General features: G+C 46.6%; 1 protein-coding gene across 1 annotated transcript in view; it reads right to left on the reverse strand.

Annotated features, from left to right (window-relative positions):
* Positions 1-17,673, reverse strand: part of LOC142487623 (scinderin-like) — a 162,029-nt gene that overhangs the window by 29,744 nt on the left and 114,612 nt on the right. Inside the window, exons 10-11 of the mRNA XM_075587232.1 lie at positions 17,096-17,186; positions 16,101-16,271 (exon numbers count right to left, since the gene is read on the reverse strand). Of these exons, the coding sequence (XP_075443347.1) occupies positions 16,101-16,271; positions 17,096-17,186 (262 nt within the window). The remainder of the gene's footprint in view (positions 1-16,100; positions 16,272-17,095; positions 17,187-17,673) is intronic.

Consider the following 17,673-nt stretch of genomic DNA (forward strand, 5'->3'; position numbering starts at 1 on the left):
TCCGGTGGGCAGAGCGGACCTGATGGAGAGATGACAGCGCCTCTTCATTCGAGCAGTGTCAGCCGATCGCCGAAGTTGAAGAGGAGCGGGCGATCGACGCGGAAGCTGCAGAGCAGTGAGACCGAAGCAGCGGAGAGCCCATGCGGTGACACCGGACCAGGTAGCAGTGAAGAGTGGGTCGAAGCCCCGCGGATATCCACTGTCCGGCCCTATGCCCAAACCCCGACCCTAGTTAGACCCAAGGCCCTAGTTAAAGCCCCAGCCACCTTTTCTTTCGGTTCCACCTCAAGCTTAGGGATGTCAGGGGATTCCTGGGTCACGTCGGAGGAACGGACTGAGGGGGGCTTGGACTGTGGGACATCTGATGATGGTTCAGTGAGTGGGAGGTATTCGCGGCAAGTGTCCGTGTCTAGTGATGGCCTAAGCGTTGTGAGTGTCACCCTAGAAAGTAGGCCTAAGAGGGTAGGATCACAGTCACGATCTACCGGGACCACTGGAGTGTCCTCCTGGAGGGAGCTGGAAGAGGGGGAGTCAGTGGAGTCCGCTCAGCAAGAAATCAGGGAGACCCGGTGGTGGGCCCCCTTATTTGAGGGATATGAGGCCTGGCTAGATAGGACCCGGTTCATTTTGGATAGAAATGGGGTGGTGGATTATTGGTGGGCCAAGGGAGAATTTACCGAGGAGGAGCGGTTGCAAGCCATACAAGCCCGATGGTATAATATTAGTCGAGGGCTAATAGAGCCTTGGGGCCCAGTGGCTTGAGGATCTGGTGGACCCGGACGAACCCCTGTCATGGGTGTTGCCAGGGAGAGCGGGAAATACTAAGCTCATAAGGGCCTGTCGAGCAGAAAGGGCCATTGTAGCTAAGTTCAAAAACTCACATGGGCTGGAGTGCCCCTATGTCCCCGAGCCCCTCATGCAGGAGATAGAGGATCACAGGGATAGATGGCTCAGGGAAGACATAGAGCTGTACTTGTTAAATAAAAGGGATAAAATTACTGGGCGCAGAGCAGAAGAGCGGATCTCTCAGCTGGTGTGAGTATGGAGCATCGGGCGCAGCATATATATGCATAAGGCAGTATATAGACCCGAGAGTGGCTTGCCCCGGGAATATAGCATCACCGTGACTGACATGGCAGGAAGGGAGGTGAAGAAACCAGATCCTTGCCACTATTATTAGGAAGACAGAATAGTGAGGTCTGTTTCTACCTTGAGCGCCCTCTGCTGGTCAGTGAGCGCTACACTGTTAATAATTATGACACAAGAATGTTGTTTGATTAATTATGTGTTTCATTTTACAGTGCTTCCTGGAACAAGGTACACAAAATGTAGGTCCCAGCCAGGAAGATTGTAGCCATGCATGTAAAATGGTCTGAAGTTGTCTCCCCTGCTGGCAGTAAACCTGGTAAGTTGCAGGGATGCCAGCAGTAATTATGGAGGTTTGCCCTCATACCCTGGTGAGGTGCCCTATGTAAGTATGACCTGGCACAGGGGTGATCTCCCTACGAGGAGAGGGGATCCCCTCCATTGGGAGGGCATAACTGGCAAAGGGACAGCATAGAACAATGTGCGGCTGAGACAGCTGGCTGTGAAGGGCAGCTTGCCCACCAAGCTACAATAAACATGTCTTGTTCAATGATACCCTCACTGTGTGAGTGTGATGTTACTCTCCAGTGGACGGCACCACCAAGAACGAGTTCTTCATCAGGACCATGTCCCTGTGGATGCATAGACCTGATGACTTGGAGGCGCTGCTGAGATATATATATACCTGTCCTGATTGACAATCCCCGAATACCATCATGCGGGAGACTCAGGAGTCCTGTTGCCTACAGGTGCACCACCAAACACGACCTTGTAATGGGGTTGGTTAGACCACACGGGCCAATATGAGATGGGGTGGGTCATACCAAGAGGGAACAACCGTTACAGTTGGAGGCGCTGCTGAGAGATATATATACCTGTCAACAGGACAGGATTTTGCTAGGCACACTGGGAAACAGGGAGAGTTTCTGCTGCCACTTTGTGCTGCGTGGGAAGGAGCCAGTGGTAGTCAGGGGAGCTGTGTAACGACAATGTAATGGGGTTGGTTAGACCACACGGGCCAATATTAGATGGGGTGGGTCATACCAAGAGCGAACAACAGTGTATATATATATATATATATATATATATATATATATATATATATATATATATATGTTATTTATTTATTTATATATATATACATACAAATGTAAATACAACTGTATGCTCATCTGCTTGTCTTAGGTAGGTCTGCAACTCCGCCTTTCCCCATTATCACCCAGCACACAGCACTTCCACTGCAGCAAGTGATTCTGGGAAATGACATGCAAATGAGCACAAGTGACAAAAACCCTCCACAGCAAAGCAAATACAACTGTATGCTCATCTGCATGTCTTAGGCAGGTCTGCAACCCCGCCTTTCCCCATTATCACCCAGCACATATATATACACACACACACACACACACACACACACACACACACACACACACACACACACACACACACACAATCTTATGGGACTATACTAATAGTTTTCTTCACCTAAAATGAACGTGTATGTATTCTTTATATAATCAGCCCATAACAAAATGTGTCAATTAGGTCCTAATTATGTTTTATAAGAATTAGGCAAATGACACAGGTCACAATACTTGAAGGTATCATTTAAAAATAAACATCAGCAGACAAATCAAAGGTATACCAAATGATGAACTTTACAGATGTAGCCAGGTCACCCCTTGTTGCCCTGCGACCCCCATCACCTCCGTGGCCGTGATCGATGGCGGTTGCTGCCGGAGGCAAGCGGCAGACCCGATGGCCATTCCGGAGGGTGGGGGCCGAGCAGGGAGCGCTCCAGTGCTCCGGAGGTCCCCGGCGGCTCCCGTGCAGGGCGCCGCCATGTTGCGCAGGTTCGCGCATGCGCGGTGAGTGCCGGCGGCCCCAAAGAGTTGCGCATGCGCAGTGATAAGCGCGCGAATGCTAGCCTACCAGGGAAGGCTCATGGAAGGGACAACAAGTCCCATGAGCCTCAGCATCACCCCATGTGACGCCAGAGAGCCAATAGGCTACAAGAGCTCCCTGCTTGCAGGGAATGGATACAATTCACGGGGTTTTTGCAGACAGGCAGTCAGGACCAGGAAGAGTAAGGGATAGGAGGTGCGTGCAGGGGTCTGTGACCCGCTGCATTAGGCCAGCAGCCCCCTAGGCCCCAGATTGGTCCTGAGCCCCTCTGATAGCTTATGGTGCTATAGGGACAGGCCCTAGGTTAGTGACCCTGCCCCATTAGCTGTTTGCTAGTTAGGGACACAGCGGATGCTGCGTTTCCCGCCAAGAGGCTTGGGCTCAAGCCCACGCCATTAAAGAGAGCTGGACTATCTTCAGGGTGGGATCGCCCCTGACGGATCACCACGCGGGTGGATCCTGGATGTCGTGCAGGAACTCGTCTGATCCTTTGAGAAGATTATTTAAAGCCAAGTGCCGCCGCACCAGGCAGGTATCGTTATACGTGCACCAACAAAGTAATCACACATAGTGGCAGCGCTGACCACGGGACAAGGGGGTTATACTGTGGACACGGTGTGGGGGTACACGGTGGTGGGCACGGGGTATATGCTCCTAGCGCGAGTGATTGACACTTGAGACTTTGGTACAGTTACTGAGTTGCTAATATATATATATATATGGTTAATGTGTTGTGTTATTGATGCTGCATATAGTAAATGGTTATACCTATACTCCAGTGTATGTGATTACTATATGCAGGTCCTGTGTAGGGTACATTCTATACTCCTAGAATCCTGCACAGGTGGAGGCGCTGATCAAGAGACGTTCCAGAGAGCACCCCAGGTTCCCAGCAGGCGGAGGCTCAGGCCCCTGGTGAACCTGCAGGTATACGCACCACACCTGGTAACACATAGGTTTCCACCCACACACACTGTATCTGTGATTGGGATAGAGGGAATACCCGTTACATTTGGAGGCGCTGCTGAGGTTCTACCTGGGGTGCCCTATTCTATAACAAATTGTTCGATTTAAACGCCAGCATGTCCGTGCCGTCAAAGCAAGAATTCAATGACTGGGCCTTAGCGCAGCAGGTATCCCCAAGACATGCGGTTGCAGTGGCGGGAGTAGCAAATGACATGGACTTATTCACAGTGCGCACACATGTAAGAAATTGCCCGTGATTGACCACCGCCCAGGTGGTAGACTATAAACTGGATGCTGACGGCCGGGGGTTACTTATCTCCTGGTCACCATGCGTGACATATGCTTAGAGACTGTTCCCCATGTATTAAACCTACCGCAGAGCACTCTTTCATGATCTATCCTGACACACAGGCTTCCGAAGAAGCGTCCACCAGTACTGGACCAAACACGAGTCACCGGGTGACCAGTACTCCTCACAGGGTAGGTCCCCCTAAGGTCTCTTTCACCCAGAGCGGGTTAGGAGGTGTCAGCAGCTGGGCGGGGAGCCAACCCACCTCGCCTACTCCTGATAGACGGTCGGACAGTCTCCCAACCATGCCTAGCGTAGGACCTGGAGCTAGTAGTCAGCCCCTTAGTGGAGGGCTTTCCTTGAATACGACAGCCTCCCAACTAGTAGAAGCTGTAACCATCTCGACCCAAGCACAGAACAACCGGAAACTAAAGGCCTTTTCTGGGATTGTACCGACGCCTTCAGGAGAAGAAGGGATCGAGACATGGAGGGACCATACTCTCCAAGCAATAGCGGAGTGGTCGTGCTCCAAAGCTAGCAAAAGACAGAGGTTGGTCGAGGGCCTCAGAGCCCCGGCCTCCCAACTGGTACGGACGCATCGTGAAGTGGAAGGAGAAGTTACGGCACAGGAACTGGTGGAAATACTCACTCAGTCCTATACCCGAGAAGACGACGAGGATGAGCTGATGGCCCAGTTCAAAGCTCTTCGCCAAAAAGAAGGAGAGGATTTGTCTGCCTTCGTCCGCAAACTACAGCTGTCACTGGGGACTCTCCTGTCCAAGAACATCATTTCAGTCGCCGAAGTTGACCAGTACCGATTCAAACAGCTACTAAAGGGGTCGTTGCCTAATCACAACATAGCTATAATGATGCGGGCTGCCCCGATCGCTGCGGTACCACCCAGCTACATGGAATTATTGCATCACATCAGAGGACAGGAGGTGCAGCTACATTTTCATGAATCCAAAAAGACCAAGGATACCATCAAGGGTGACACCTCTGTTCCCTCCACCCCAAAGGGTAAGAAATCTTCCACCCAGGAGGAGGAGGTGACTCACAAGTCGCCTGCCAGGAAGGGTCGTGCCCCCGAGAGATCATCTTCCACGTACAAGGGTCGTCCTGAACGCCGCGAAGTAGTTTGCTATAACTGCGGGAAGAAGGGCCACTTCTCCAGCGATTGCCCGGAGAGGGAGGATATTCTGGAGGAAAAACCTCCCGATAGAGAAAATTTAGCCCGGTCGATGGTCTGCCACGTACAAATGGCAGAGTCTGACCCAGGAACCCCTACTGGAACCGAAGATGCTCCTTCTGACTCCGGCCCCCGTGATGACGCCTTACCAAGGGAAGCTTACAGTCAAGTAGGCCCCTCGGCCATCGTGCCTGTTGTACTGGAAGGGATCTATGCATCTGCCCTGCTGGACACTGGATCCCAAGTGACCATTATATACCGCAAGTTCTATTACCAGCACCTTAGACACTGCCCCTGAGGTCAGCCGAACATATGAAGGTTAGGGGGTTAAGTAATGAAGACTACCCCATCGATGGGATTGTAAGGGTTCAACTGGAAATACTCCAACTGAACACCGGCAAGAAACACCCCATGCATGTAGCGGCAATGGTATGCCCGGAGCCCCAAGACCAGTGCAAGTATCCGATCATCTTGGGAACCAATACTGATATAGTACAAGCTGTAATCAGAGCATACCTGAAAGAGACCAACAAGTTGCCACTGGCCAATTCGCTCCTAGATCCCGTACTACGAGAGGAGTGCAACCGGGTATATGCCTTAGAGCATCACAGGGATCTCTACAATCGTCAATGCGGACTGACGACCATTTTACCAAGGGGAGTGCAACGAATGGCCGTCTGGTGCCGTTATCCCGTGCGAGATAAGAACGACCAGCTTTTCTCTCTGGAGAGTACCCCTGAAGAAGAGGTTCAGAGAGGGTATAGGGTACTACCCGAAGTGAGAGAGTGGACAACTAAAATCCCTCTACGAACCTACATATATGTGCAGAACATCTCTGCATTCCCGATGGAACTTGATGCCGGACAGAGTCTGGGTTGCAAATATCCGGTTAGCCCTGTGGAAACAATGCCCCAGGTGAATGCGGCGGCAGCAAGTGAGCAGTTAGTCGATCTAGACTTCAACTTCGGCGAATCGACATTGCCCACTGAGTGGAAAGAGCGGCTGACAACCCAGTTGAATAAACGACGGAATGTGTTCTCCACGAGTGAGATGGATGTGGGGTGCAGTCGCAGCGCTCAACATGCCATTAGACTGAGTGACGCCACTCCGTTCCGTGAACACTCTCGTTGCATTGCCCCTAGGGATGTGGACGATGTGCGGAACGTCTTGCAAGAAATGGAGACCGCTGGGATTTTGACGGAGTCTCGGAGCCCTTACGCCTCTCCCATAGTGGTGGTGAGGAAAAAGAACGGATCCGTACGACTGTGTGTCGACTATCGAACCCTGAACAATCGTACGATACTGGACCAGTACAACCTTCCTCGCATTGAAGAGATCCTGAATGCTCTGAACGGAAGCCAATGGTTCAGCGTGCTCGATCTACGATCTGGGTACTATCAGGTACCTACAGTATGAATGCAGAGGATCAGGAGAAAACAGCTTTCGTCTGTCCCCTGGGGTTCTATCAATTTACACGTATGCCCCAAGGTATATGTGGGGCCCCTGCTACCTTCCAACGACTGATGGAGAAGACTATCGGGGACATGAACCCTCGGGAGTGTCTTGTCTACCTGGACGACATCATTGTCTTCGGAAGGACTCTGGAAGTGCACGAAGAGAGGATGCTTAAAGTGATAGACCGTCTTGGGAAGGAAGGGTTGAAATTGTCCCTAGACAAGTGCCAGTTTTGTCACACCTCGGTGACCTATGTGGGGCACATCGTGTCTGCTCAAGGGATCGCCACCGACCCAGCCAAAGTAGAAGCGGTTGTGTACTGGCCGCGTCCTGAGAATGTCACAGAACTATGATCCTTCCTGGGGTTCTGTGGGTATTACCGTCGCTTCGTGGAAGGGTACTCTAGTAGAGCTAAACCCCTGAACAATCAGTTGAAAATATACCCCGAAGATACAGGAAGGAAGACCGCATCGGCCCGCCAACCGTTTGGCGATAAATGGACGTCTGAGTGCTAACAGGCCTTCCTGAAATTGAAGAAATGCCTGACCGAAGCGCCGGTGCTTGCGTATGCTGATCCCGAACAACCATACGTTCTGCATGTGGATGCCAGTCTCGATGGACTGGGCGCCGTCCTGCACCAGAAGCACCCCGAAGGCCTTCGGCCTGTAGCCTACATCAGCCGCAGTCTGACACCCAGTGAACAGAAATACCCCGTCCACAAGTTGGAGTTCCTGGCTCTCAAGTGGGTGATCACCGAGAAACTCCACGATTACCTTTACGGTGTTACGTTTGAGGTAAGGACAGATAACAATCCCCTCACGTACATCAATACCTCGGCCAAATTGGATGCAGCAGGACACCGATGGCTGGCAGCTCTGAACAATTACCGTTTCTCCCTGATGTATAAGCCAGGACCCTTGAATGTCGGGGCTGATGCTCTCTCCTGACGGCCAGGGTTAAGTGCTACTCATATAAAAGGAAACTTATCAAAATGTGGCGCTCTAAATATTCAGATAATACGAAGTGATACTGGTGAAAAAAACAGGTATACAGTGATACGTATACAAACATATACGAAGATGCAGCTGTGACCCAGTAGAGGATTGCTCGGTCAATCCTCGTGATTGGAAGGAGTTTCCGGGAAGCGCAATATATGTAAAGAGAAGATATATAGTGATAGTGCAATATTGTTTAAATTAGGATCAGAATATGATGACTTGACTCTCTATTAAATACTCACAAACATGAGAAATTTTGGAGGCACGTAAAGGTATCTTTTGGGATGCTATAGTTGTCACTGGGCGAACAGGAATCAATATTTCCCCCGGATGTATGGGCTCCCAAGGACCTTGTTAAAAGATACAACTGGACATAGTGCAGACTGTATATACAGTTTATGGGTGGTAAATAAATGATGTTACACTCACATGGTTTCAAATAAAAACAAGCATTTCGATCGCAATGGATCTCTGCAGCCGGATGGATGGTAGCTCCGCTTCCCCTCTCTCGTGGCGTGCGTTCCATCGGTGCATTCCAGTCAACCGGAAGTGATGTCATCCGCTGCGTCCACTTCCTGGGGTTGCGGCCGGCTCAGGAAAAACGTCACTCTACGCGTTTCACCACATAGGTTTCATCAGGAGTAACGTTTTAATGAATGGGGGAGGTATATATACCCTGGCCTAAGTTCTCATTGGTGAATAATACACCTGATTTTATATGGGCTAATCATATACACATGAGGCTATAATGAGACTGGATCATTACTGTCTCTATATTGCACATATATTGAGTTTACAAATTGAGCAATTATACAGTGCAAATAGCGAGTTACAGTACAATTAATCATAAAATACAAATCATTTATACATTCAGTTTAAAATTACATTAGTTCATTAAAAATACAATTTAATCCTCAGTAGAAATTCTCAATAAAAAAAATATAAAAATTGAGTCTAAATATAAAACAGTAAAAATATAGTTAAAATACTTTAGCAAAGTTAAAAACAGGTAGTAAAATGGGTTATCACTATACTGAGGGAGTATAAGTGGAAAGTGCATAGCATTGATCGTATGGGCAAATGGCATATTCTAGAATGAAAGCAGAAACAAGGCATTAGTGCATTATAAAATCACAAAAAAGGTTTAAGATCAAATTCTAGATTCAAACCGGATGGGGACATAGTTTTTAATTCGAACATCCAGAAAGATTCTCTTTTGATCAGTGCTGTGTGTCTATTACCTCCTCTCCAGTGGGGCATAACTTGTTCAATTGCTTTAAATTTTAACCCCTTGGGGTCCGCATTATGTGCCATCAGGAAGTGGTTTGGAACACTATGTGTGGTCATTTTCCGTTTTATGTTCCCTATGTGTTCCAGGATGTGTGTTTTCAGGGGTCTTATAGTTTTCCCTATATATTGTAGACCACACTCACATTCGGTCCACACAGACCTTTACAGGAAAGATACTGACAGAAATGCCCTGTTACGTGCTGACAGTCACCATCCCCTATCCCTCATCAATGCCCTACCTTTCTCACATTTTTTGTGATTTTATAATGCACTAATGCCTTGTTTCTGCTTTCATTCTAGAATATGCCTTTTGCCCATACGATCAATGCTATGCACTTTCCACTTATACTCCCCCAGTATAGTGATAACCCATTTTACTACCTGTTTTTAACTTTGCTAAAGTATTTTAACTATATTTTTACTGTTTTATATTTAGACTCAATTTTTATATGTTTTTTTATTGAGAATTTCTACTGAGGATTAAATTGTATTTTTAATGAACTAATGTAATTTTAAACTGAATGTATAAATGATTTGTATTTTATGATTAATTGTACTGTAACTCGCTATTTGCACTGTATAATTGCTCAATTTGTAAACTCAATATATGTGCAATATAGAGACAGTAATGATCCAGTCTCATTATAGCCTCATGTGTATATGATTAGCCCATATAAAATCAGGTGTATTATTCACCAATGAGAACTTAGGCCAGGGTATATATACCTCCCCCATTCATTAAAACGTTACTCCTAATGAAACCTATGTGGTGAAACGCGTAGAGTGATGTTTTTCCTGAGCCGGCCGGAACCCCAGGAAGTGGACGCAGCGGATGACATCACTTCCGGTTGACTGGAACGCACCGGTGGAACGCACGCCACGAGAGAGGGGAAGCGGAGCTACCATCCATCCGGCTGCAGAGATCCATTGCGATCGAAATGCTTGTTTTTATTTGAAACCATGTGAGTGTAACATCATTTATTTACCACCCATAAACTGTATATACAGTCTGCACTATGTCCAGTTGTATCTTTTAACAAGGTCCTTGGGAGCCCATACATCCGGGGGAAATATTGATTCCTGTTCGCCCAGTGACAACTATAGCATCCCAAAAGATACCTTTACGTGCCTCCAAAATTTCTCACGTTTGTGAGTATTTAATAGAGAGTCAAGTCATCATATTCTGATCCTAATTTAAACAATATTGCACTATCACTATATATCTTCTCTTTACATATATTGCGCTTCCCGGAGACTCCTTCACTTAAGTGCTACTCAAGATGAGGAATGGGAAGAACTTCCAGGAGCAGGGGTGCGAGCTATGTGTAGCACCGCCGCCATCATCAACAATCAAGTGGCCATCTCAGAATTACGGGTTGCGGATTCCTTGGGATGCCAAGCGCAGGCTGTCCCAGCCGCCTACTGCGATCCAAAGGGGATGAACATAACTCATGACAAAGTGCTACGGTGGAAAGATCTGGTAGACTACCAAATACGAGATCCGGTCATTAGTATCATTAGGCAAGCCGTTGAAAAGAGGAATCCAGCTCTTCTGAAGCGTGCTCCCAATGACTTGGTTGCCTCGCTCATGCGGGAAGTGGACAAATTCGAAATCGATAAATGTTCACTTTATCGAGTGGTGCAATATCACTACCACCAGGACAGACGACAACTAGTCCTCCCTAGGAACTTACAGTACATGGTGTTAAAGTCCCTACATGATGAGCATGGACATCTCGGTGTAGAGAAGACATTTGGGTTGTCCGAGACCGCTTTTTCTGGCCCAAGATGCGAGAGGCCGTAGAACGCCATTGTCGCCGTTGCTCACGGTGTATCCAGCGCAAGACCCTGCCTACCAGAGCAGCGCCCATGGGCCACCTGAAAAGCTCTGGTCCAATGGACCTTGTATGTATGGACTTTCTGTGCATTTAGCCTGATAGCCGAGGAATATGCAACGTGCTGGTCATCACGGACCATTACACCTGGTATGCCCAGGCCTTCCCCACTAAATACCAGAAAGCTATCACAGTAGCGAAGATATTATGGGAGAAGTACTTCGTTCATTACGGTCTTCAAAACCGCTTCCAATCAGACCAAAGTCGGGATTTTGAGAGCACTCTGATCCGAGAATTGCTCAAAATGCTGAACATTGCCAAATCACGAAAAACCCCGTACCACCCTGAAGGAGACGCTTTGCCAGAACGATTTAATCGGACCTTACTGGACATGCTGGGAACTCTAAAGGGAGCTCAGAAGACTGAATGGAGTCGACACGTGGAGGCCCTGGTGCATGCGTACAATTGTACCCGACACGAGTCAACTGGATTCTCCCCATATTTCCTCATGTTCTTTCGAGAGGCGAGACTGCCAGTGGATGTACGTCTTAGAGTCTCAACGGATGGGATACACAATGCTACCCATTTCAAATACGTGCAAAGACTTAACGACAGCTTGCAGCAGGCCTATCAACAGGCTGAGAAGTCTACAGCTAAGCTGAATGCTGACAATAAGAGACGATACGATCATAAGGTCAAATATCGGGAGCTTCGTCCTGGAGACGCTGTGTTGCTTCGGAATCTGGGAATCCCCGGAAAACACAAATTGGCCGACCGATGGAGAGACGGTGTATATGAAATAGAATCTCAGATGCCTGGCCTCCCGGTCTATCGCATCAAAGACATTGAAGGCCGGGTAAAGGTATGGCACCGTAACCATCTTCTTCCCATTCCACAAGTAGGAGATGAGGAAGCGGAAATACTGGCCACACCGCTCAACGGTGAGTCCGACTTATCAGAGATGGGTCAAGGGACTGTAAATAACGAAACCCACTCTGAAACTCCTGAAGACCCTATGGAAGGACCCTCTCAAAGGGACTGTTCCACAAAAGGGGCATCTCCCAGAGGAGCTACGGGTAAAGGGCCCCATAGGCCAACGCCTACTAAGGTGGCACCAACAGGCCAGCCTTTCGATCCACAGAGCCCGTGCTTTGTGCCAAACAGAGACCAAGGATCGGTACTGGGACCCCTGCTTTATAACTTGTTTATTAATGACCTTGAGGTTGGGATCGAGAGCAAAGTCTCCATCTTTGCTGATGATACTAAATTGTGTAAGGTAATAGAATCAGAGCAGGATGTAATTTCTCTTCAGAAGGACTTGGAGAGACTGGAAACGTGGGCAGGTAAATGGCAGATGAGGTTTAATACAGATAAATGTAAGGTTATGCATTTGGGATACAAGAATAAAAAGGCGACTTACAAATTAAATGGAGATATATTGGGGGAATCCTTGATGGAGAAGGATTTAGGAGTGCTTGTAGACAGCAGGCTTAGCAATAGTGCCCAATGTCATGCAGTAGCTGCAAAGGCAAACAAGATCTTATCTTGCATCAAACGGGCAATGGATGGAAGGGAAGTAAACATAATTATGCCCCTTTACAAAGCATTAGTAAGACCACACCTTGAATATGGAGTACAATTTGGGCACCAATCCTAAGAAAATACATTATGGAACTAGAGAGAGTGCAGAGAAGAGCCACCAAATTAATAAAGGGGATGGACATTCTAACTTATGAGGAGAGGCTAGCTAAATTAGATTTATTTACATTAGAAAAGAGGCGTCTAAGAGGGGATATGATAACTATATACAAATATATTCAGGGACAATACAAGGAGCTTTCAAAAGAACTATTCATCCACGGGCAGTACAAAGGACTCGGGGCCATCCCTTAAGGTTGGAGGAAAGGAAATTTCACCAGCAACAAAGGAAAGGGTCCTTTACAGTAAGGGCAGTTAAAATGTGGAATTCATTACCCATGGAGACTGTGATGGCAGATATAATAGATTTGTTCAAAAAAAGGTTGGACATCTTTTTAGATGGGAAAGGTATACAGGGATATACCAAATAAGTATACATGGGAAGGATGTTGATCCAGGGACTAATCCGACTGCCAATTCTTGGAGTCAGGAAGGAATAAATTTTCCCCCTTAATGGGGTTTTTTGTTTGCCTTCCTCTGGATCAATAAGTAAGTATAGATATAGAATAAAGTATCTGTTGTCTAAATTTAGCATAGGTTGAACTTGATGGATGTACGTCTTTTTTCAACCACATCTACTATGTAACTATGAGACTGTTCAGAGACATTTCTCCCCTCAAGGGAAGAGTCTGAGCCTCAGGACTGTGTTTATTACTCCCCTGAGGGAGTTGCAGAAGAGCAGCTCCGTAGGAGCCAAAGAATCAGGTACCCTCCAAATCGGGTAACCTATGATCAAATTAGGGCACCCCATTATGAGGCTCAGCAGTGGTCTCGGAGCAAAATCCAATCTGTGATTGTGATGCTCACAGAATTGTGTAACATTGTTTAAAGTTGATGCAATGTGCTAAGTTATATTCGTTAAGATGCATTTTTATTATATAACGTTTGTGTATAGTAGTAAGTTGTGTTCCAAGCGAGGACGTTGGGGATTTTACCAGGGGAAGGATGTAGCCAGGTCACCCCTTGTTGCCCTGCGACCCCCATCACCTCCGTGGCCGTGATCGATGGCGGGTGCTGCCGGAGGCAAGCGGTAGACCCGACGGCCATGCCGGAGGGTGGGGGCTGAGCAGGGAGCGCTCCGGTGGTCCCCGGCGGCTCCCGTGCAGGGCGCCGCCATGTTGTGTTGCGCAGGTTCGCGCATGCGCAGTGAGTGCCGGCGGCCCCAAAGAGTTGCGCATGCGCAGTGATAAGCGCGCGAACGCTAGCCTACCAGGGAAAGCTCTTGGAAGGGACTACAAGTCCCATGAGCCTCAGCATCAACCCATGTGACGCCAGGGAGCCAATAGGCTACAGGAGCTCCCTGCTTGCAGGGAATGGATACAATTTGCGGGGTTTTTGCAGACAGGCAGTCAGGACCAGGAAGAGTAAGGGATAGGAGGTGCGTGCAGGGGTCTGTGACCCGCGGCATTAGGCCAGCAGCCCCCTAGGCCCCAGATTAGTCCTGAGCCCCTCTGATAGCTTGTGGTGCTATAGGGACAGGCCCTAGGTTAGGGTCCCTGCCCCATTAGCTGTTTGCTAGTTAGGGACACATCGGACGCTGCGTTTCCCGCCAAGAGGCTTGGGCTCAAGCCCACGCCATTAAAGAGAGCTGGACTATCTTCAGGGTGGGATCGCCCCTGACGGATCACCACGCGGGTGGATCCTGGATGTCGTGCAGGAACTCGTCTGATCCTTTGAGAATATTATTTAAAGCCAGGTGCTGCCGCACCAGGCAGGTATTATTATTAGTGCACCAACAAAGTAATCACACATAGTGGCAGCGTTGACCACGGGACAAGGGGGTTATACTGTGGACACGGTGTGGGGGTACACGGTGGTGGGCACGGGGTATATGCTCCTAGCGGGAGTGACCCGACTTGGGTACAGTTACTGAGTTGCTAATAGATATATGGTTAATGTGTTGTGTTATTGATGCTGCATATAGTAAATGGTTATACCTATACTCCAGTGTATGTGATTACTATATGCGGGTCCTGTGTAGGGTACATTCTATACTCCTAGAATCCTGCACAGGTGAAGGCGCTGATCAAGAGACGTTCCAGAGAGCACCCCAGGTTCCCAGCAAGCGGAGGCTCAGGCCCCTGGTGAACCTGCAGGTATACGCACCACACCTGGTAACACATAGGTTTCCACCCACACACACTATCTGTGATTGAGATAGAGGGAATACCCGTTACACAAATAAAAAAGATTCTAAGGCTGAGCCCCTGAATGTTGCACCTTTCTCTGTAACCTTTCAGGTAATTATGTGGGCTGTGGCCCAGTCGTAGTATACTAGTCTAGTTGAGGATAATGAGGAGCAGGATGAGCTAGTGAGAAAGGACTCGGAAGGCAATCTGAATTTCCAAGAACTCATAATTAGGTTGTGTCTTTCAAGAATATGAGTAAACGTTTCTAAGGCACTTTCATAGAATCAGTACATCTTCCAAGCGCCTACATTATTTTTTCCAGCGCCCATTATAAGTAGTACATTGGTTAGCACCCTACCTAAACAAGATAAGAGCCTATTGCCTAAAGGTTGTTCAGCATACATTTGTTAAAGATTTTGATTAGTTGTTGTTGACAGTGTTGCAATGATTGTTCTGTAGTTCCACCGTGTTTACGTTGGACAGAGTATTATTACTAGTGGAGGCAGCTGAGTGTGTAGTGGCAGAAGAAAATGTCCTGTGTACTGTAGGATGCTGTTGTACTGATGGGATATGTTGTGTATCTGTGCTAATTCCCTCTTGAGTCACTCTTTATGTAAAATGGCAAACCACTAGATTCACAAACATGATGGGACCTAAGTTGTACTAAGATTTTACTGAAATTGAGCTCCAACATTTTAGTGCTAGAAAGTAAAACAAACCTTTATAATATGTGTGTTGTATGTATGAAGATATCATACATATAACACGTAATTTTGAAATGATTTTTGGTGCATCCATCATGTTGAATACCCGATTGATATAATGTCTTTTTTTTTAATTATATCCAGAATTAGGAAATATCAATTATTAGTGCAATATTATTTATAATAGCCTTTCTGTGAAAATAATACATTTTGTTAACCTACCGTATATTATAAAACATAACTGCTGTTTCAAATACATTTTTGTGTTCATACATAGCAACATCATTTTGCACAAACAGTATTAATGTTTTAGCGTTTGGGCCAAGTTGAACTTGGTGGACAATTTTGACACATTTTGTCCTCAAATTGGCACACAGAAACTATTATTTTTTCGTACATACCATTCAAATCTGTACACAAAGCGCAGTCCATTTCTGTGTGCCAAAAAAAGGGAAATAAATATATATTTTTGATGCTAATGGTGATGTTTTTGATTCCTTGATTCTTGAGAGCCAGATGAGCGCCTGTAAATATATAGTTTATCAGATGGATTTACCTCAACTATTCTGGTGGTTGATCCTACGTTTTTCCGTACTTGAAAAAGGCGTACGGGACGAGGAGGTACCGGAGCACCCTTTCTTGATGTGCCATCTTTATATACAATAAGTGGTTTGTCTTTGAATAAGCTCAGCAAATGTGCAGGCTCCTTTCCTTGGGAGACTCGAACCTAGGAAATATTGAGAACATTACTAAACAATCTCTATGTTGCAACATTCATGTCAGAATATTTTTTTAGAATACGTAATGAGACAACTAAATAAACAAAGCTATTAACACCATTTTCAATCGAATTTATATTTCAATGCAAGATAGGTGTTAAAAGTGGAGGTGCAGAGGGGATCAGCTGGAGCAGCCACAGCGGATATGTAAAGTATACAGCACCCAGCAGCAGCTCCGATCACGGCTCCGATCATGCCCTCCCACCCCCCGCAACTCTTGGTGAACTGCAGGAGGTGCAGAGGGGATCAGCTGGAGCAGCCACAGCAGAGATGTACAGTATACAGCCGTGCAACACAGAGGGGAGCGCAACAAGATTGCTGAAAACAACGTATCACATGATCCAATGAATGAATGTAGTGCTGAGCATAATGTTGTACTGTAGTATAGTGTAGTGAAGTGTGGATACATTTTTGCTATTGTCTGCAAGTAAAAAACACATTTTCTGTACATTTAATGTTTTTTTTCCCCCTAAATGTTTTTTATTAAAACAAGTCTTAGAATCGATGGCGTCTTAGAATCGAGGTAATATGGCAATTCATCCAGCTTCAATTTATCAAGTATATCACTTTCAAAAGTTCCATAAGACAATATGATTATATTTAATGCACTATTACACTGTATGTAAATTAATGTTTTTGCAAGTATTATTGCTAATAAATATGGTGAAAACGGCAGAATATTATGTAAAATATTATCTCAATATCACACAAATATGCCCTGTACGGATTACTGTCTAATAATTGGGCACGTAAGATCCATACAAATGCCAACCTGAGTAGTCGCAGCCATAAGAGAACGATCCAGTTGCACTGTGAGAAAGGCAGAAAATGTCAGCTCATCTCTTGTTGCATAGGTCCCCTGCCTACAGAAAAGAAAAGGAAGAAGAAATTATCTTTAAGTAGGAATGAGTCAGAAGATTTTTTTCCTGGCAGTACAATCATTCAGACCATTAACGGCCTATCAAAGAAACTCTCCCAGTGTAATAATAGGTGTGTTGGTGGGGACAATGGATAGAGCACTATAAATGGGACAAAGTACGTAAAACACTAATATAAAACACACGTATGGATGGATGGGTAATGATATCACAAAAAAAAAAAGAAAAACAAGGGGCCCTAAAGGAGGATAGAAGGAGAAAAAGTAGCAATTTACCTTGATGAAGGACCCCATGGACCAGAATATTGCCATTGTTCATACTAGTACAAATGTTAGTGCCATTTTGCTTTGGTGTGGCCATAGTCTTACCTTTGATTTTCTAATGGCATATGGAAAGTTTGCAAACCCACACTGCTCCACCTAGCTTTGTCTTTCTTGTTTACTCAGGGCATTGTTATTGAGTATGTCACAAC

The sequence above is a fragment of the Ascaphus truei genome, chromosome 2 (genome assembly GCF_040206685.1).
Source record: "Ascaphus truei isolate aAscTru1 chromosome 2, aAscTru1.hap1, whole genome shotgun sequence".
In the NCBI taxonomy this organism is placed as follows: Eukaryota; Metazoa; Chordata; class Amphibia; order Anura; family Ascaphidae; genus Ascaphus; species Ascaphus truei.